This window comes from Pleurodeles waltl, chromosome 1_1 (assembly GCF_031143425.1).
Source record: "Pleurodeles waltl isolate 20211129_DDA chromosome 1_1, aPleWal1.hap1.20221129, whole genome shotgun sequence".
NCBI lineage: Eukaryota > Metazoa > Chordata > Amphibia > Caudata > Salamandridae > Pleurodeles > Pleurodeles waltl.
The window spans coordinates 664675663-664698294 of record NC_090436.1 but is presented as its reverse complement, the minus strand read 5'-3'; the positions used below and the strand labels follow the sequence as shown (position 1 = coordinate 664698294).

Below are 22632 nucleotides of genomic sequence, written 5' to 3'. Positions count from 1 at the left end.
CTGCTGGCAGACATCACTCAATAACCTTCTTCAGTGCTGTGAACCTCCACTTAAAGGTGCTGGGCTAAGCAAGTTGTCAATGCTTTCTTAGCACCAAGGTGCCAAACACCCAGCTTCTGAGCTGAAGTCTATGCCGAAAGGTCAGCTAGGACTGACTCTGTGACCTTTAATGGTGAGGTTTGACACAGACGGATGACTGCATCCACAGCTTTGAGATGTCCTCAACAGGAGATGGGAAAAGATCTCTATCTCTATCCACAGGAAAGATGCTCACCAAGCCTCTTGCTTCTGATCCTATGCATTCACCCTTCTGTATCCCTAAAAAATGAAAGTTGACCATTGAGAAGTTGCCCCTTAAGCCTCTCACACCTCCTGGTCCCCAAAAGGTTTATGGGCAGTGCCACAAGCCCATACTGCCTCCCCTGCCCCACCACTGCCATCTCCACTTCCTTTCTTAGCTCTGCAGCCTCACTGTCCACAATCACCTCCTGAATCTCCCCATACAGTTACAGACCCTGGTCGTCCTCACCACCCATTGGACCCGTACATTGAACTTTTAGTGCCCAGGGAAGAGGATGAAGACTCCACTGTTTATCGTGCAGTAATCCGGGGTGCCATTCACCACCACATGATAAAGAGGTACTTTGTCCAGAGGATGATTTTCTTATGAAGACTCTCTCAAGGACTAACAGATTGGTGCAGTACGTCCACGTGCTCAAGGGCGTGATGAAATCTGAGGCTTATAATTTCCAGGAAAAAGTAAAGGCCATAGCCATCACCCCAAGGGTGGAAAAGAAGTGTAAACATGCTCCATTGTACATCAGATGTCATGTTCCGCCCAACTCATTGGTTGCACACATGGCATGCAAACATGCCTCAGTGTAGTTAAATGCTCCCCCGCCCAACCAGAAATGTAAGCAGATTGACACTGCTGGTATGTGGGTTATTGACTCACATTGGCGTATTGCAAATTCTGTTGATCTGTCCTCCCGCTATGACAGGCACAAATGAGAGGAAATGGAAGAGCTCGTCAAAACCCAATGAGGGACACAGGAAGAGAGGAGAGGAGCTGATGCCGGAGAGCAATATCATATCTAAAGCAAACATTAGGCACACCTTGGATGCTGCAGTGGCATTACCCCCCTGCATCTTCCTAAGGCACCATGCTTCGCTCAGATTTTCTGCTTAACATGCCTTTTGTTGGGGAGCATCTCTTTGATCCTCAGATTGATGAGATATTGGAAAGAATAAGAAGAGATACTAGCCAAGCCAACGGGTGACCTCCAGGCATCCGCACCAAGGTCCACCTTTCACAAACACCAGTCCAAGGCACCAGCATAAAAAGGAGGTCTGAGCACCAGTATTAAAATGTTATGGGCAATCAAAGGGAGAGCAAAAATGTTCACCCATAGGTCCTTGCAGATTAAAAGTTTAAATAAAAATATGAAGGACAGCTTAAGGTCATAATCTGAAGACACTGGGGACTGGTATTTGTGGCCAGTCTGCTTTGGACACAGCTTAAAGATGTGAACATACGATACTCATGGTGCAGGGCCTGCTCAAATGTCAGTTTCTGCACAGTGTATGCTGGATATAGTCAAAGCTGTGCTAAGCAGGTATTGTGGGCACAGACATGCCCAAAGGCCACATCCTGGGCTAAATACAGTGGCATCACCAAAATAAAAAAAAGCTGGAATAACTATCACATCCGGGCAAAATATGGACTCTGCCTGTGCTTGTTGCCAACATGGGTGACACAGAATCTGCTGAAATTCCAATCCTCAGTTGTGGAGCTTGGCACCACTATCTGCCTAATGAAATTAAACCTCCTGCAAACATGTCTACTCTAGGCCCAACCGAGTGACCAAAAATACATTTCCTCACCTGAGTCTCTTAGGGAGGGTTCTATCCTGTATAGCTTCAGCCCTGCCATGCATCCACTCACCAATAGGATTTATAGTGGTTTCTTGGGATATCTAATCACCAAATTACAGTTGGTCTAGAATTCTGCAGCTAAGCATATGTGAAACTTGAGCAGATACCCCACATCACCTCTGACCTCAGTGCCTCGCACTGGCTCCCTTGGGCATGAATCATTTCAGTCAGAGCTCTGCATTGGATACCACTGAGCAACAGAACAGGACCAATGTTCTCAATCCATAATGGCTTGCCCTTTATCACCCCCCTTTAAAAAACAAAACAATACTGACTGCTAATTATTCTTTGTAGAAACATGCAAGCTCTGGAATATGCTCCGGAAGGAAAAAAAGATATTCATCAATTACCTGGAATTTAGAAGTGCCCGAAAGACATGTCTGTTTCCTGCAACATAATACTGTTGGATCAAACCAACAGTTATTCAGTATCGGATCTTTCATAGATTCACATACTTGAATCATTCCCCATCGTCGAAGTGGGAGTCCCGCGGTACCTTATAAAAACAGTATGAAAGAATCACATAGGCTATAATGGCAGTAGCCATTAATTGAAAAGCCTATCTGTGTCCTTTTGGAAAAAGACCCAATCTTGACCTATGACCAATCAGGTGCGAGCACACTCTAGAATACTCCCAAGAGAAGCTCTCTCCCTTAGATTTTCTACCACACGTCGTCTGAAGGGAATTCTCTGAGCTCTGCTCATTGTCTTCCTGTGGAAACTTTTTACTTCTTCCTAGAGGTGTCAGACCTTCCTAAAAAGACCTTTTCTTACCCATGTACATCCTGTGGCAAGAAAAGGCTTCATATTGATGACCCTCTGTTCGAAATGGGGTCTCTAGTTGGCACAGATATATACCCTTGTCCAAGTAAGGACCACAATCCTAGTCCGGATAAGTCACAATACGATCCAAATAATCCTGTGCTCCCCCTCTGGTAGCTTGGCACAGAGCAGGCAGATTTGACTTAGAAGGCCATGTGTAAAGTTTTTATGCAATAACTCATAAAGTAACACAGTGAAAACACCCAAAAAAATACACCACACAGGTTTAGAAAAAATAGATAATATTTATCTGAATAAAATAAGATAAAACGACAAAAATGTAATATGCACCAGTTGAGATATCATTTTTTAAAGGTTTAAAAGAGTCTCAATCCTTAAGAATCAGTGGTTGTATCCTTGTAACACACAGTACCAGGGATATGTAAAAAATGACGACGCACGGGGGCCGCAGAGGAGATGCAGTAAAAATTAAGGCGCTGTGTAGGATTTTCCGGCGCAGCACAGATGATGCATCATTTCTTTCCACACTGCAAGGTGATGCATCGAGTTCCAGGAGCGCGGCCTTGGTTCCTCACTGCGCTGTGGGAATATTTTGACACCCAGGAACGATGCGTTGAAAATCCTTGATGCTCTCGTAGAAAGGAGCAGGTGCTGCGTTGATCCGGTTGGTGTGGTGGTGATTTTTCAGCTGCGAGGCAGGCGATGTGTCAGATTTCCAGTTGAGAGTCTGGCGCTGCAATGTTCCGGTTGGCAGTGCAGCGATTTTCCAGCCAAGATGCAGGGTCTGCATAGATTTCTGCTGGCGTTGCATTGCTTTTTCAATGCATTTCCTGAAGGGGTGAATTCTTTGTTGGCCCTGAGACTTCAGAAACGTGAGGCAGGCTCAATCCAAGCCTTTGGAGATCACTTTTGGAGGAAGGCAGAGTCCTTCCAGGGGAGTCCGACGCCAGCAGGCAGCAGGGCAACAAGCAGGGCAGCAGTCCTTAAAGCAGTCCAGATGAGTCTTTTGGGCACCTAGGCAGTCCACCTGACAGAGTCCAGGTGTAGATCCAGAAGTGTCTGATTTGGTGGGGTCAGAGACCCAGTTTATATACCCATAAATGCCTTTGAAGTGGGGGAAAAGTGGTTTTGAAGTGCACAAGTTCCCCTTTCAGCTCAATCCTGTCTGCCAAGATCCCTGTGGGGGGGTTATCAGTCCTTTGTGTGAGGGCAGGCCACTGGCTTTTGAAGTGTAAGAGAGCCCCTCCACCCTTCCTGCTCAGGGAGACCCATTCAGTATGCAGATGTGACTGAGTGTCCTGTGTTTATGGCTGTCTGGGTGGAATGCACAAGGGGAGCTGTCAACCAGCACAGACCAGACGTTGATTGGAGACATGCTGTAAGGCACAGATTGCAGTAAGTGCAGAGAAATAACCACTTTCTAAAAGTGGCATTTCTAAAATAGTAATATTAAATCCAAATTCACCAGAAAGTAGGATTTTCGATTACTATTCCGGCAATACTAAACATGACAGGGGTACTCCTTCCAGATCATAATCTACCACTTAAAAGTGTATGAGTGCAACTCTAATGATAGTCTGATAGGAGCAGGCCTCACGGTAGTGTAAAACGAATGTGAGCTTTTCACTACCAGGACAGGTAAATCACAAGGCCAAGTCCTGCCTTTTGCTTACACTGCACCCTGCCCTGTGGGTTACCTACTGCCTACCTTATGGGTGAATTATATATAGAAAAATGGGAGTTTAAAGCTTGACAAGTAGTTTTAAATGCCAAGTGAAACTGCACACACAGGCCTTTCAATGGCAGGCCTGAGACATGGTGAAGGGGCTACTTATGTGGGTGGCTCAGTCAGTTTACAGGCCCACTAGTAGCATTTAATTTACAGGCCCTGGGCACGTTAGTGCATTTTACTAGGGAATTACAAGTAAATTAAATTGGCCAATTGGGTATGAGCCTAGGTTCCCATGTTTTCAGGGAGGGAGCATATGCACTTTTGCACTGGTTAGCAGTGGTAAAGTGTCCAGAGTCCCAAAGCCAGCAAAAACTATGTCAGAAAAAGAGGAGGAAGACAAACTATTTGAAGTGACCCTTCAGAGAGGGCCATTTTCCAACACCCTCATAAAGACTGCCTCTATTGCCTGTACCCTAGGCATCAAGCAAAGGACTGTAAGATCTGTCACATTTTGTCATCCAAGAGTCTGAGGGACAGAGAAGGGAGACGACTTTTGTGACAACAGGCAAAGTCCAGTTCTTCAGGTGTCGATAGTGACCATGCTTCAAGACCCCAGGAAAGGTCAGATCTGCTGACCAGGGGCATTCTGAGGATAGCAGGAAGACTGCTAAAACTCACCATAAAGACCCTTCAAATAAGAAATCACATTTAATCTCCACTGGGTCAGCTTCCTCACGGCCATCCACCTCATATTCTAATAAAAAGGAGACTCGTCATCGTTCTCTTTCCTCTGAGCCATCGGCGTCAAGAAAACCAAAATTCCAGTCAACAGCAATACCACTGTCAACGCTGTTGACGATGACCACCACAGCTACTCTAAGCACAGTCTTGTCAACGAGACCATTATCATTGCTAACATCATCAACGGCTATATGAATACCAATATCGTCGATGACGATAAGTGGCTCAGGTCTGAAACAGTGGATTTGACTTCACCAACAATGAAGAAAAAAACTCAAAGGAAGCTGACATCTGAACCATCGACAAAGACAGCTTCACCGTCTGTATCTCATACTTCGCGCTCATCACTGAAGTTACCATCATTGAAGCCACTGTTGACCGCGTCAATTACATCACCATTGGCGCCACCATCATCGACGCCAAAGGAATCATCTACTGCGACACTGTCTATAGTAAAGGAAATATCAGTGCCACATACACCATTGCTGCCACCACTTCAAATCCTGCTGATCCTTGTGCCGCCATAAAAATTGCCAAGGTAAAAAGGTCTACATTGCATCCTAAGGACTCCAAGCAAGGTGTCCACCTTACTGCCCAGCCACCTCTTGGACTGAGAAGAGTCTGAGGAAGAGGGGTCATTTGGAGACCTGCACAGCCCATCAGAATTGTGCATCAAATATCAGGATGAATATGACCAGCAAGACTATGAAGCTTATTATACCCCTTATGGCAGACAATATGAACCATTCCAGTATACTCTGCCACGCAATACAGTTCAGATGCCTGCGTCTCTCAATCAAGACCTTCAAACCATGCTGCTGGACTATAACCATAGGTTCCCGGATCATACTCTGGACAAGCCACAACAACATACACAACCACACCTTCCTTCTTCTGCCACTCCAAGAAGCTTGCCGCCGCCAACTCCTAGATTAACACCAACATCTGCAATAGCCATTCCTCCCAGAGAAGATGATACCTTCTCTGAAAAAAGAGAAGAGGGGGGAGATTATTGCTCCTCGGCATGTTCATGATTAGTGGGATGATTATTTGGCTCCTACACCATCGCCTCCCCCTCTTCTTCCATCAGATTCTCCTTGTGAGGCATCAGAAGGTTCCACAATCTGATAAATAGAGCTGCCACGTGTTTTCATCTACCAACATCTGTCACACACAGATTGCTTTTTAAATGACTTCAAAGAGCAAGCCAGAAAATCTGTAAGGGCCATACCTATAATTAATTATATATGAAATGAGGGAATTAAAATAATGAAAGATTGTTACAGTATCACCAGTACTACCTCTACTGGATAAAAAATACAAGGCTACGGAGGATATGCAGCATGCTTAATAGGTCATCCAAAACCAGACTCTGTTGTCTCACAAGCTTGCCCATAGGCACTCCAAGAATCCGTCCACCACAATATCTGCTCCACTGGATGAGGAAGGGAGAAGTCAGGATAATAATATCGGGAAGAGATTCTCCCTTATGTCAGCCATTACTGTCCGGGCAGCAAATACTTTAGAGATATTAGGTCGCTATGACTGACAAATGGCTTCTGATGTGAGTGCCTTCCTTGAACTCATTCCTGAAGACAAACAACTAGAGGCTAAGAAAATACTACAGGGAGGTGAAAGCACTTCCACAGAAATAATTGATTGCGTCTTGGATATTGCTTCCACAATTTTCCGACAACTTGCTGGGGCAGCGGTCTTACACCATCAGAGATGGTTGAAGTCCACCTCTTTTAGACCAGAGGTCCAGTCCAAGGTTTTAGACATGGCCTATGACGGCAAGACTTTGTTTGGCAAGCATATAGACGATGCCTTATTGGCAATCAAAATGGACACTGATACTGCTAAGTCTCTTGGCACTCTGCAGTATAAAAGACTGCCCTTTTCGAGGAGACAGGGGCAAAGGTTTTGCATCATACAGAGGTGCTTATCAGAGACAACAGCAGCCTCAGTTGCAATTCAGGTCTGCCTGCCGTCAAGCCTTTTGTTAATCTACCACAGCAGCATACAGCAGACAAGGAGGCAGGCAGAAGTTACTGGCAGCAAGAAATTATTTCTATTGGGTACCGGCTTCAATTTTTTTTCCTTCATTGCTACAAAGTTGGCGCAAACATATTGCATTACTTGCATCAGTGGCAGAGGATAACATCAGACAAGTGGTTGTTGGACAGTGTCTTCCGGACGCACCCTAGAATATGTGCAGAAACCTCCAAATCATCCTCCGAAAGGAGCACATCCACCTTATCTTCACTTACTAAAACAAGAAGTTACTCAAATTCTCTCCAAAGGAGCAATAGAGAAAGCTCACTTTCATCAGAAAGACCTAGGTTTCTATTCCCGATTCTTCCTGGTGAGAAAAAAGACAGAAGAATGGAGGTCAATTTTGAACAAGTTTCTGTGCAAACAATCCTTCCAGATAATAACCCTCTCAGACATCTTACACCTTCTCAACAGCGGGGATTACAAGACATTGCTGGATCTCCAGGATGCCTATTTTCACATTCGGATTCATCCCATGCATCGCAAGTACCTGCGCTTTACTGTAGCGATACCCATTATCAATTCAGCGTTCTTCCTTTTAGGTTGAAATCAGCCCCCCAAATCTTCACGAAATGCCTTGCACCAGTGGCAGCGGAGCTTCGCAAGAAAGGCTTTCAAGTCTTCCCCTATCTGGACTATTGGCTGCTCAAAGCAAAGTGAATTCAGAAACATAAATATCGATCAGGAATGTAGATACTCTTCAGAGCAGGAACCGAATGTACAAACAAGACTTATATTGAAGTGGAAGAGATTCTGTGCTTGGTGTCAACAAAACACAATGTACATCCATTTGAGGCTTCGCCTGAACAAATCATGCTCTTGCTCGCCAAATTAGGACTCGTCTTTGCTTCTGTGAAAGTCAACCTGGCGGCAATCTCAGGATATCGACGTTGTGCAAGTACGGTTTCTCTTTGTTCTGCCAGGCTCATCCAACAGTTTATGAAAGGGTTATTTCTTACTTGCACTCCTGCACACGTACCTGCTCCGGAGTGGCATTGCAGCATTGTTCTTTCTCAGCTTATGAAATCTCCATTCGAGCTGATACATAAAGCCAATATAAAATTTCTCACACGGAAGGTCGCTCTCTTCTTTCTCTCACCTCTACCAGAGTCAGTGACATGCAGGCTTTTACGATTCAAGAACCATTCCTTCATTTCACAGATGACTTTGTGCTTCTCCAAAATACATCTTGATGTTAGAAATGGGGTTTTTGGTTGGCTGGGGTATGCACCTAAGCCAGCCAGAACCCATCACTCTAGTCAGGGAGAGAGGGCTACACACCCAAGATAAACCCTGCTCACCCCCTTGGTAGCTTGGCACGAGCAGTCAGGCTTATCCCAGAGGCAATATGTAAAGCATTTGCACAACACACACGACACTATAAATACACCACAAAGGAAACACAACAACTAGTTATGTAAAAATAAACTGTATTGCATAAAACATCATTAGACCAAACACAACATGTATACGTTATATACTGCGACACAAGCAGTTGTCAGGTAAACATATAAGTTACTGGTATTCTGCAACACTAGCAGTATCAAGGTTGTCATTATCATCAAGAACATGCATGTCAGAATACACATATCATCATGAATGCACATCCAAGAGAAATATTCCGAAATAAATGGCAGAAATCCTAGGCACACCCTCCCACTGCATCACAGACCTATCCTGAAAGTATGCACGTCACTCCGAACCTGGTAAGCACGTCATATTGCATCCTTCAGATCATAAGACCAAAAGAAGAAACAAGAAACAATAGGGGCCTCGTAATGCTGCATACACAATGAGGGCAGAAATACCGGAGGAAAAATGCAACACGTAAGACCATCACCCCGAACACCTTCAACCTAAAAGTCACACTGCATCTCTGAATGAGATGGTGAAGGCAAGACCTACACATCCAGGTCAGGGGCTCTTGTGTTTCTACCACCTCGATGACGATGGCAACATCAGCACTGGCTAGACAGGGGCCTCTGGTGAGGGTCCCTTCCTGATTGGCCAACTGGGGAAATCATAAAGGGGCCTCTTGGGCCAAGGTCAGTTTCCGCGGGGAGGCCTCCACTGGTCCTCCCTGCTGTCAGGGCCACCTCACTCTGCAGCTGCTCGCCATAGGACCGGAGGGCCACGGGGGTGAGCCAACACATGGCTCCTGTAGCTATTCAATTCCCCCCACCCCCGTCTCCCTTCCCCCTGCCTTTTGCACCCGGAGGCTGCTCGGTGGTGGAAGAAGGCAAGACAAGTGGCCGGAAGAGAGTTGTTCTTAGGGCCGGGACTTCTTCCACCTGCTGGCACGCATGCAAGTGCTGCAGAGTCCTTTCCAGCACACTGCATCTGCCAGGCAGCACAGAGAAACTGGTGGAAACAATATGCAGCACTCACCTAGGCTCCAACCACAAGGTAAACGAGGCGCTCTCCTCGCGCTCTTGATCCGACAAGCACAGTGCTCCACAAAGCACACTTCTCACCCTGGGGTCAATAAAGCGCGTTCTTCAAGTGCTCAACAAGGGACAGGGAGCAGTCCACTGATGCCCATCCAAGGAGTATGCCTCCAAAATTCCCAGGTATGCAGGGGAGACATGAGGGCACACCACTCAGCCCCTGGAGATCACTGGGGGGAACACAGGGCAGAGGGCAAACAGGCCAGCTCACCAGGGTCCTTGTAGAATAAGTGGCAGTCTCTGTGGCTTAGCAGAGCCCAGGCCAGCTCATCACGTCAGTCGAGGGGCAGTTCCTTGCAGCGTCACAGTCCCCCTCCAGCAGCATCTGATTCCAAGTTCATCAGTGCCTAACAACGTAGGGGACAACCCCCTGTTCTTAAACTCATTTTGCACAGCTTCCACAAAAGAGGGAGAGGGGCTACAGCCAGCACTAACCGGTTCCAGGAATGTCCTCTATCTCCTCCAGCACTGGCTCCAGATATTAGTGGAGGGTTAACAAGCCCTTTGTGAGAGGCCAGGATACAACCTTTACAGATGCAGGTGTGCCCCACCTCTACCTCTCCCAGACCAATAAGACCATTCAGGATGCAGATGCACTCTTGCGACACCTCCACCCTCCCTGTGTACAGGCTGTCTGAGAAGTATGCACAAAACCCAGATGTGGATTGGAGTCAAGCTGCAAAACACCAGAGTCATAAGCACAGCAAAATGGTCACTGTCTAAAAGTGGCATTTATATAATGGTAATAAACAATCCCCATACATGAGTAAGCAGCATTTCTCACTACCATTACTACCAAACATGCGTACACCATCCCCTCATAGATCAGACATTACAACTTAGACCTACTTTAGGGCATTTCCAATGCAGTCCTATGACAGAAGTAGCACTCACAGTAGTGAGAAACTAAATATGCTGTCAGTACTAGGACATGTAGTACATAAAGACATAGGTCTTACCTTTTACATACACAGCACCCTACCCATAGGGCTAGCTAGGGCCTACCTTAGGGGTGACTTATATGTACTAAAAAGGGAGTTTCAGGCCTGGCAAGTAAATTTAGATGTAAGGTCCTTGTGGCAATAAACTGTGCACGCCGGCTCTGCGGGTGGCAGGCCTGAGACAGGTTTATTGGTGAAGGGCTATTTCTGTGAGTGGCGCAAGCTGCACTGTAGGCCTAGTAGTAGCATTTAATTTACAGGCCCTGGGTAGAGGGATACATCTGTACAAGAGACTTACAGGTAAACTAAATGAGCCAATTAGATGTAAGCCAATCATACCAAGTACAGAAGGAAGAGCATATGCACATTAGCACTGATCAGCAGTGGTGAAGTGCTCAGAATCCAAACGTCAACAAAAAGGGGTCAGTTAAAATAGGAGGAAGGCAAAAGGTTTGGAGATGACCCTGTAAAAAGGGCCAGGTCCAACTTGAAGGTCCATCTCAGTTCCATCTCAACGAACCCATCATCCTGTGGACATTCTTTCCAAACCTAACTACACCAGCTCAAAGAGCTCTACAATAACATCAAACGATGTCTGAAATGTTATCTCCACCACGCTAAGCAGCTACATAAAACAGATCAATTATTAGTCTCCTACAGTCAAGGACATAAGGAAGCTCCTGTAAGGAAACCAACAATAGCACTGTGGATTTCAGCGACTACTCAGTCCTGCCACTCTAAAGCTGGCAAACCACTGACCAAGAAACCTTTGGCACATTCCACTAAGGCAATGTCAACCTCTGCTGCTCTTTTCGCAGGCATATCATTGGATAAGATATGCTGGGCTGCGACATGGAAGAATACCCATTCCTTCATGCAGCACTACAGCCTGGAGTCAGCACATTGCAGTGATTCAGCAGTAGGACAAGCAGTGCTGCGCCATCTATTTCAGTAAGGTGAGCCTAGTTTAAAAAAAAAAAAAAAGCTGGTATGTTATCTAATGCTTATTTTGTTTCTCGGTTTCAACAAAATATATATATATGAAATTTGGTATGTATGCACAATTATTATATTTCTCCTACAGACTACTGTGAACTGTTTTTTCTTTTCACCCACTATCCACTAAGGGTCGTAATATTTGCCTTAAGTACTGCTTGCTATTCTGATTCAAGCATGAGAATCTATGAAAGATCCAATACTGGATAAGAAAACAAGTTACTTACCTGTAACTACAGTTATCCAGAATTGGTACCTTTCATACATTCACATGCGACCCACCCTCCTCTCATGAGAGGCTCACCTTTCACCTCAGTATATACTTCACTATTGTGCTCGAAAATGTGAGGGGGAGAGAGCCTCTCTTATGAGTACTCTAGAGGGTGCTGGCACCTGATTGATCATTGGTCAAGTCTGGTTCTTTTTTCAAAACAATACAGATAGGCTATTAAATTAATGCCTGCTGCCATTATAGCCTGTACAATTCTTACATACTGCTTTTCTAAGGTACCATGAGACTCCCATTTCGACGATGGGAAAAGATTCAAGCGTGTGAACCTATGAAAGATACCAATACTGGATTACTGCAGTTACAGGTAAGTAAATTGTTTTCCTACTGCTGGTCTGAAAATGCAAACTACAATCTCACCCCTCACACAACTTTGCTACATACCTTACAGAATTGTACTGCAACATGCCTGTTAAAACACAATTGGAATATCTGCTACAATTACACCCAACACCCTCACAGCCATTAATATCAAACTGAGTACATACTTACTCGCCCACCCAAATAGTGCTTTGAGACATATGGAGGAAGAAAGCACTGAATGAATTCCAGTATAAAAATATAGTACAACAGATTATCATTAGAATTCCCTGTTGTTTTTATGTAGGAAAGCAAGGCTGCAGTCTCTACGATCACCACTGTTACTAGATTACCTTGGAGATGTCAATGAGTTTTGAAAGGATACCATGATATATTAAGAAATGGCACAGTAGTGCAAATACTGCCAAAGTGTAGTCCAAAATTCGAGTACGAGTTTAGAATGTGCTGTTTTATTTTAACAAATAGGGTCTTAAATGTGGTACACTACATGTTTACTATGTTCAGTGCCCTATTGGGGGCACCGTGATTCATCTTTTCATATTCCATACACAGCATTTAATATATTCCCCCAGTGATTTATCTGATTACCCCAACTCCCTTTGGATTATTCTGATTACCAATCTAAATGAGAAACTTGACATGAAGGGGTTTATTTGTGAAGGAATGATGCTCTTATTTATTTGTTAGTGGAGAATACGTAAAGGAAGTATCTGCAACACTGAAGGTGATGTCAATGCACTGTTCCCAAACATATGCTGTTTTGGCTGTTAAAACATGCTAATCTTAGTAAATTACACAGATCAACACCCATAAGACACACCATAGAGGAAAGATTGTATATTAAATAAAAGCTCAAACTGGTGATGTGATGTAAACCTATATTGGATTGATACCTACTTACCTCTTTTGAGGTTCCATAACTGCTTGAGTATTTTCATTACTCAGGTTTTCTGACCGTCATGGAAACTTCTTATAAGAATATCTATATAGTCAGTGATGTAAAGTGTGGTTGCTCGGTCATGTACTCACATTATCTTACCAGAGCTTTCTTCATTCTGATGGCTTGTCAGTGTGTCACCTTTTAACACTACTGGTATTGTAATACTGGGGCTTACTTGCTTTATATGTACAAACATAAGCCTCTCGCCCAGCCTCAGTTGTGTTAAAATACAAAATAAAAAGACTTCATCTTTCAAAGGCATTTGATCGAATGAGCCAAAGTGAGTAGGGGATGGTAGAACGTTCCCCAGTAATCAACAAAGTAGCCCCTATAAAATCTCACAAAGGGAGACCCCATGGAAAATCTTTACTGCAGGAAAAAAAAAGAATTCCACAGAGCCTGGAGCTCCAGGATCTCCTTAGCGTTTCTCCTCCCTCCTCATACCCTCATCCCTCCTGTTCTTTTAACTGATAGAACAGACCAATCAGCATTATCATTATAAGATGGATCTGACCCTTCATCCAATAAGCACACAACTGGTATGAACAATAAAGTATCACACTCTGCAAGCAAAGCACCAGAATGCTAACTGCTTCAGCTAAATGAAACATTCACTCTGCAAATTGTCTCCCTTTTGAAATGGCATTCAAAAACACCATAACAAAATTAGTTTCATTTTAGGAATACCCAAATAGAGCAACCTAGTGCTCAAATGGTCTTTGTCATTTTACTTGAAACATACTATTTTCATGTATGATGACTTGGATAAATGGGCCATATGTCACCCAGACCATGACCAGATAATCCAAGTTAAGTGTACCTTAGAGCTAGAAAAGGATCTTGCATTCAGACAGCTACATTACTGACCTGCACTGACCTCTTCAAGAATGAGATAAGGGTAGGCCTGAAAGGGGGATTTCAAACAATATGTAGGAAGAACTATTCATTCCCTTCCTAAAGGCAACTACCCATCTTTGATCTCAGGCTTAGCTTCTTCTGCCCTGTTAGGCAGTTTAGCCAAAGGTGACCCATTGCATGCCTCTGTAGTTCCTGCACACCCCCATCCCCTTTTGGTCTCTACCCCCAGACCCTCCTTCTGGTCTCTAGTGCTTAGGAATTGCAGCATAAGTATGTTGTCAAAAACAGGCTGATCAAAAATGGAAACCACTGTCTGACCGTGTTAGAGCACGGACAAGCCTTTGGTCAAGAACCATTTGCCTGCATTCAGGAACCGACATATGAATAACAAGGCTGTGCTGCTAGCAAACTGTGCTGAATCTAGATCATTCTTGTTACAAATGTGTGATGATAACGCAAAATAAGACTTTGACATGCTTCATGACTAACAAAAGATCAAATATTAGAATGTATTCAACATTTATTACCTAATTTCTGTGAAAAACCTTGATACCCTTACCATACAGCTATTATTCACTGACAACTCTGCGTTTAATAGGCCTGAATATAGACGTTACCCTCAGAAAATCTACAAAGCCAGAACCCACACTGCACCTCCATAGCATTAGTGAAATAGTTAACAATACTACTCATAAAGATGTTTTTTGCATCCAAATACTTCTTCTCCTGTGTACAGCAGGGGTTGTCCACATTAAATGGTCAAAGGTCAACCCTGCGCTTTACTCCCACCATTGCTAGACCTCCCCACCCCCTTTCACTTGGAAATGTAGCCAGACCTTACCTGGTCCCAGTGCACTGAATTAGTGGTGCACAGCCTTTGGCAGTGCACAGTGGGATATGGGCACAGTGAGCCATCCCCAAATCCACAGTCCTCAGATGAGAGCAAGACGACCCAGTGGTTGGGGGGAAAATGTCCCCTCTTTCAATTGTATTTATTTGTTTTTTAAATGAATTAACCTCTGAGGATATACCCATGAACTCTACAAAAAAATTGACAAAATATGCAATAGTAATGCAGATATTCTGCTCTTTTTGACTTTTGTATTATTGTGCTTAAGTCTTCAACTTTATACAATATTTTGAACAAAACATAACGTAGATGTCTCAAGAAATACTGAACAGATTTACTCCAAACCACTCAAAGGTAATAGTCTCAGTGAAGTTCTAGTTTCGTGGCAGGTTTGGTCTAATTCCATTGGCATTTTTTCCTTTAGCTGTGAGTAAAGTTTTCAAAGTAGTTAAAATGGATTACACAACTTTTGTTCCATCCCCCTACAAATAACCCTCAAGCCATCTAAAACTTATCAGAAGAAAACCTGGTATGATAAACCTGAGTTGGAAGAACCAAGCAACTGCTATATTTCTTGCAGATTCTTCAAACAGTAGCAAAGTTGTACGCCACGAAAAAGCATCCTTTCCCACGGAAAGTGGGACTTAAACAGAACCCCACCATCACTATTGCTTACTGTGTAAAATAGACAAAACAAGGACATAGAAAACCAATCAGATAAGAGTATGTCTGCATACTAAGTAAATAGATTTTGTGACAAAAGAAAATGTATGAAAATTATGTAGTTGCATAGCACGTAAAACTTTCAAGAACAAGTTAGTATATTATAAAGTAACATTTACAACACCAGAACTGACCTGAATCGGGAAACAAAAATAGCATTGTCACATGAGTCATTACACTTGCCTTAAAGCCTACATTGCCCAATTTATTGAGAGGTTAGATGATGGAAAAACCTATGTTGAAGTCCAAAAACTTAGATTCCTAGAAAATCTAGATTTCGTATCCTCTATATTTTGGCTTTTGTAGCATAAACAAATTATTTTTCAGATAAGTACATAGCCTGAAGGTGAGAGGAGAACAAGGTAAGACATGATGTAGGAGGGATACTGAGGGCAAATGCAAAAGGGAGGGAAGATGGTAATGAGGTGGAGACTGTTGAGTAGGTGTGACTGAGGAACAGGAGCACTGATCAGAAGCATAGTTTGCGTCTATGAGAAACATTTTAGAAACGAGTAAGGAATGGAAGGTAATTGTAACCCAATGAGGCTGTCATTTGGCAATTAGGATCTCCGGTAGGTACCTCTTCCAATTACTAGTTTGCTTTTATTGCAGTTTTGTTTGTGTATCGACTGCAGCCAGATGCAATGTAGGAATCACCACAGCTTTGCCCCCAGGAAGAATCAGCTTCCCAAACAGCAAAAGTATATTGAGTCATTGTTGAGGACTTGCCACTTCAAGTAGTAGTGAGAGAAAGGTATTGATCTGGAGATTACGTTTGAAATGACTGTGAGGGAATGTTAGCAAGTGATGGGCTGACAGAAGATAGTTTCTAGTTCAAGACCCAAAGAGGTAAATCACCACACAAATTGGCCTTTAAACTTTGTGCACTTTAGGCAAGGATGCTACATCTTGTTTCATTAGAAGTACCTCAGTCTCTGAAATACATATTTAGGCTTGCCTCTTGTGGATCGACCCACACCTTTGCTACACTCTATTGCATTGACCCCAGAAATAACACCACTTTTCAAGCCTCTATGTGCAGCTGGTTTGCATAATCCATTTCATCCTTTTTATTGCTTGCTCTCCTAGTGTACCTGCCTCCAAGCTTGACGTGGACTTACTGTATACTTTTAATTCATAAGTTATCCCTCATGGAGGAGTCCCTGAAATAAATACTTTTTGATATTAGGAGAGGCTAATACAAATGAAAATGTTTACAGACCAGAAAAGGTTGATAGCAGGAAGTGCAGAGTTCAATTGTGTCTAAATTATTATAAAAATGTATTTGTATAGAGTTGTCATATCTACAAAATAGATACAACTGTGGCATGTACCAAGCATCACTTGTTAGATCACTCGTAAACATGAATTAGTCTGAATACTGCTATATTGCAGAGAGATCCATAGAAGTCCACTGTCTCCTCAAGACTGATTTGTATGCATAATCACTACTTAGGTAAAAAAAAAAAAAAAAAAAATGTTTTAAACAACCTTCTCAAACAGTTTGCTAACAGATACTAGACTAGAAACAGAGAAACCCCAGGAGAGTTGATATGCTAAAGAATTTCGAAACGTGAGCTATAGATAAACACCGCTCCAAAAGAAGATTGTTAACCATACTTCAGAGGGCTTGCTTTTTTGTAGCAACTGTTAAGGTTCTTCAAAGGCAATGAAAACAGCCACACTTCAAAAAAGTATATAACTAGAAACACGAACTGATTAAAACTATGAGGCACAAGATTGGTCATTCCTGTATTGCTAATTGCTGGGCATAAATTCCTGCAATATTTCAAGGGATGTTTGGAATCATTTATAGTATTTTAAAATATTCTTTTATAAATTGGCATTTATTCTTTCACAATGTCATGATGTAAGGAAAGGTCTCTTTATGCCGTCGTGTAGGCTCTCATTATTCTAACGAGACTACTGGATTTGAGTGGCAAAATCGCCTGCATTGTGTGGGGGACTGAGTCTAACCCACTACAGGTGACACATGTCCGCCTGATCCAGGTTTTGCTCCGGCTAACTAGCAGTGCCTCATCTCCACCCAAGAGCAGGGATGATTTGGCAGCCGAGCACAGGACACAATTGACTCCTCAGGGAAATTGTGGTCACTCAGATCGCATCCATTTCTCTCAGTTACATTAGTCTCACATATACAAGGACAATCAGAGGCAGTATATGTTTCAATAAGATTTTAATGAAGCAACTGCATCTTGGATAATAAAGCATGTACTGCAATAACCAGGACGATGAAGCATGGCAGGATTAAAATTGTGACGAGGAGAGTAAAGCATAAAAATAACACTACCATATTGTCACTAGAATTATTAAAATAATTCCTACCTAAGCTATATTAGAGCACAGCCTTTCAGGTTCCCCTGGGAAGACATCATCCCTCATACCTGAGCAAGAGGCCTGAAGGCTGCATAAGCAGCTGTAGAAAAACATTCAGCAACCAGCATACAGTTGTAGTCATCTAGCTGGAATCTCCCTCCAACATGTATGGGACGGAGAAGTGTTTTTATAATAAAACAGCTGATGTTCTGAGAAAATGTCCCTACTTAAGGATGTGTATGTTTCTATGAATACCAAAGACAAAGTGTTACCATGTTTACCGGCAACCTATCTTACTGCAGCCTTGAGAAAGCACAGAGTGAAAGAAATGTCTTGTTTAAGAACGCAGTGCTGGCCTAGGCAAAGAACAGCTAGATAGAAATAAAACCACAAATGTGGCTATTGTTAAAATAATAAACAAAGTTGAATAAAATATATCTAGATTAAAGTGCACAGCGGCAGGCCCGGTGTGCTAAAATAACGTGCATGGAGGTATAACTAAAATGGCTACACAACAATGCATGCTTACCCCCAAAGTTTTGGACTTCTGCTGCTGTTTTTCGACTGGGAGGTCACTGAGGACTGCTACTTAGACCTCAGTCCCATTGCTCTAACCCCTTACAAAATGTATGTTGAATTGGTTACCCCCAATTGGCGTAAGCGGACTTATTAGAACGGTCTTAGTATATGGTACCTAGGGTACCCAGGGCATCTAGGTTAGAGTGTCCACCCAAATCTGCAGCACTGAGTGTGCCATCTTGTGTGTGACAAAGTACAATATGGCTCCCAGACTGCCATTGCAGCCTGGAAGAGCAGTTTTAAAACTGCTAATTTGACTTTTCCATATAAACCAATGGCAAAGCTCCCACTTTCCTAAACAATATATATCTCCTGTAAGGAAGGCCCATGGTGCCCTGAGGCAGGGAGTTCCATATTAGGTAGCACATATACTTTTCATATGTCCTAACAGCAACATTTCCAAATTGTCGTTTTTGCTGAAGAACTGTGTTAGCCCCATTGGCTAACACCGAGTTACTGGCTGGTCTCTCAGTCCGGCTAGCTTCCGGATGGGACAACTAAAAAGGGTACTTCAAGGTATCAAATTAATCATGTCATTAAATTCGACTTGATGCCCATGTCAAATGTAATGTCACTTTTACTGAAAGGCAACTTTTAGAAAGTTGGACCTCTGTAGCCACTGGCCTCCCACAACTGCTGGCAACTAGAAAGCCTTCTGCCCTCCTGGGGAAGTGTGAGAACAACCCCCAGGCTCAGGTAAAATAGAGGCTTTCTACAGAGGGAGTTGTTAACTCCCCCTCGCAGGAAGACACCTGGGGTGTTGGCCCAAAAGTGGAGCTTCAAAAGCGAAGCCACCTTTGGTGGGCAAATGGCAATCACACTCGGGTAGGGCTGCCCTTTTTGTTTTAGGTAGGCAGGCTGGCAACAGTAACAGAGAGTGGAGGCCATTGGCCAAACTGGTTTTCCCATGGGTGTGTCGCCACACCTCTTGGGTGGTCTACCAATCTCCTAACAGCAAGGGAAGTGTTCAGATATTTTGAGAGTAGGCATAATAGTGCACTCTGGCATTGGTAGAAGTAGTGACAAAGTATGGGTGATCCTGATAGTACTGATATCAGTCCTGATAGTCCATTCATTAGTCCATTCGTTAGTGAATCATACCCAAGGGCAATTTGTGGGTGTAAACATAGCACCTCTAGCACCCTGAATCTCAGAGCACAACTAAACTGGAGAAAAGACCAAAGGAGGACTGCCCTGTTGACTCCTGAACCTGGCAAGAAAGACTGCACCGCCTGCCGGACTTAATGCAGCACCATGGGCTAGCAAAGGAAGGACTATGCATGTGGCTCCTAGCTCTTGAAAAAGTCACATCTGAGCCCCAGACCAAACAGGTGACTCCAAGGATCAGTCACTGACCCCCTGGAACCAGCATCAGGGCCATTAAAGCTGAAGTAGCCCGACCCAGCAAGTCAGTAGCCACATTCCTCGAATCACCACTCATCGCTGTCGGGCAACCTAAGAGACTGATCCTTGATGGCCAAAAGCTGTACTCGACTAAACTGGACCAGGGAGTGACATCGGAGTTCAGATTGGTCACCAAAGACTGACACCAGCCTTCACCAAAGGAAACTTCTGTGTACAGAGATCAGTAGCTGGCCTTCAGCTGTCTCAAAGAGGACTTCGAGGGACACTCACACTTGTGGCTTGAGTCACCCCACCTTACCAATGGAATAAGGAATAATCGCAAGGACACTCCAATCGACCACGCAGCACCTAGAGCTTCCTTCAACATCAGGATCACTCCATTGAAGTCGATGGCAGTCTTGACGTAATGTGTGGAACTGGACTTGAGTCTGTGTTGGTGTACAGCTAACTAGTTTTCAGACTTTAGAGTTACCAGTGCTTGTTTGCTCTTAGGACTAAAAGGCTGGTTTTTAAATTTCTTTAAAAATCTATATCCCCTGAACCCTCTGGTGAATGTTATAGGGTTATTACAGTCGAGTTCTGATGTCACAGTGCCTGCTGCCTGAGCCAGCAGTCGAGTTCAAAGGCAGGTCAGGTCATGGCGTCAAATTAAAATAGCTGTTCAAAGCAATGAAAAGAGAACACTGCTTTTTTTTCTTCTGCTCTACTTTACTAGCTTTTAGTAACAAGCTATTTTTTGCACTCCTTATACAGAGAAAAGCTAGAATCTTTCTGCATGTTTCTACAAGTTTCGAGCTACTGCAGCTTTCTGTTTACTTATATTAAACCGTTTCTAATATCTGTTTGCAGCAAACCTCTAACAGCTTTTTGATGTGTTTATCACTAACAATTTTATTTTTATTATTAATGTTTGCAAAGATGTTTGCTCTTTCATATGAAAGAGCTACGCTCCATATGTTTGAAGTGGTTTGTGAGAAAGGTGATTGTGTGACCATGTATTATATGGGATAAATTACCCCAAGACGTTCATGATAAGGATATTGCAAGTCACCTCAGAGCTCCATATCCGTATAAAGGAACGCTGCCTTAATACTCGTTCTTCTATATGGTTATAGAATTCCTTGGTGACTTGCAGTATCCTTATAATATATGGCAAGGGGTTCCTTATCCCTAACATAATCTGACTTTATTTCACTGTTTGGTGCTTCTAAATGCTTTACGCTAGTTCCTTTGTATAAGCCTACTGCTCGAAGCCACAGCTCCCAAGATTGCGCTGAATGTTTACAAACGAGCCTGACTGGATCCAAGACAGTTTTGAAAGTGTATTAACACGGTAAGGTCACCAACCATACCATATATTACACCACAATCCTCAAACTTGATCAAGGTTTTGTGAAACACTGCTATATAGTATTTACTTCTTTACGAAAAAAAGGAAAATCCCATGATAGAGAAGGCAAGGTTACTCATGATCTTGTGTCACCATTTTCGGTATTTCCTTTGAATTCTTAAACAGCCCATCCTGTTGCCCTTTAAACTAGGTGTATATTAAAAATGTTGTTGGATTTTTGATATTTTTTCCTGTTAAAATATGTTCCGTGATCCCACATGCGGGAGGTCATTTAAAATTGTTATGGAGTGAAAGAATATATACACAAGGGAAAGTACGATTATATGTAATTAGCATGTCCTTTCAACTGCAGACTTGTTTCTTCAACCTATCGACGATTGCTCCAGATTTACCTACTAAATTGAACTGGGGGGTGATCTCTATAAGCTGCTGATCCAAAAAGCAAATGTTTCTGGTAATTTGTTTAAACATTTGCCTTTCACCTGCGCATATGGATGTCATATTTGTTTAAAATTATCCTCCAAGCTGCTAACCCATTTCGGATAGTCATCTATGTTTGTTGTAGCTGTAAATAACCAATGACTGCTTATTTCATTGGTCTTCAACTGTTAATATATGTATATTCTAATGGGTTTTGAGTTGGAGGTGTTAACATTAAAAATTTCTTTTTCAGCTTATAAAATATTGGGAAGCATTCCTACCTGAAGCCAAAGCTATTGCATAGAAAGACGTATTTTCGCTTGAAGAACAGTCGATGTTCACTCTCGTCCAGCTAAAATCCACATTTAAAACACAAGAGAAATCATCAAATAAACCACTATATATTTTATTAATTACCATGTGGCTTCTTTTTTATATACAAAGGCATTTTATTGACAAAGCTGCATGTCCTGACCTCCTGGAATAGTATGGACTGTGGCATGATGTTCTGCAATATGTTGCTGAATTGAACACTACTGTGTCTTATTACTTGCATTGAACGGTGCAGTGCAAGGCAAGAAACATTCAAATTGTTTCTTTACATTTTGTTCTGTAAAATGTTATTTTCATTATGAAACAATTTAAAGTTGCATTTATTAATGTTCACTTAAACATTCCTGTACAGAAATCATGATTTTGTGATTACAATAAAGGGATGCACCTTATAAACTGAAGCAGTTTTCTTTTGGCTCCTGTTGAATATTTAAAGCATTTTTTAAATAAGTATTTTGCATTTTTATATACCATGTGTGATACGCTTCAGGGTCTCAGTGTGCTTTACTTATAAACAATGCAAGACGCCAAGAATCTCCTGAACAGACACACCGCGCTCTGGGTTTGAAAATTGTTTCTACTATTGAAAACAATCAGGTATTTTTAACCATCTGGATGTTCAGTGGTTTAAATGTAAATACACTGTTCTGAAAGTATAACTTCAATCCTGTTACACCGTAATGCTCAAGGTTGGAG

The 22632-nt window shown here is 42.8% G+C and overlaps 1 protein-coding gene across 2 annotated transcripts in view; it reads left to right on the top strand.

Moving 5' to 3' along the window:
• SNX2 (sorting nexin 2) overlaps window positions 1–22337 on the top strand; it is a 298179-nt gene extending 275842 nt beyond the window's left edge. The window contains exon 15 of one of the 2 annotated variants that reach the window (XM_069226951.1): window positions 21857–22337. In XM_069226951.1, coding sequence (XP_069083052.1) covers window positions 21857–21907 — 51 coding nt within the window. In that variant the 3' untranslated portion in view covers window positions 21908–22337. The remainder of the gene's footprint in view (window positions 1–21856) is intronic. The other variant, XM_069226942.1, reaches the window with a different exon arrangement.
• The last annotated feature ends 295 nt before the right edge of the window (window positions 22338–22632 follow it).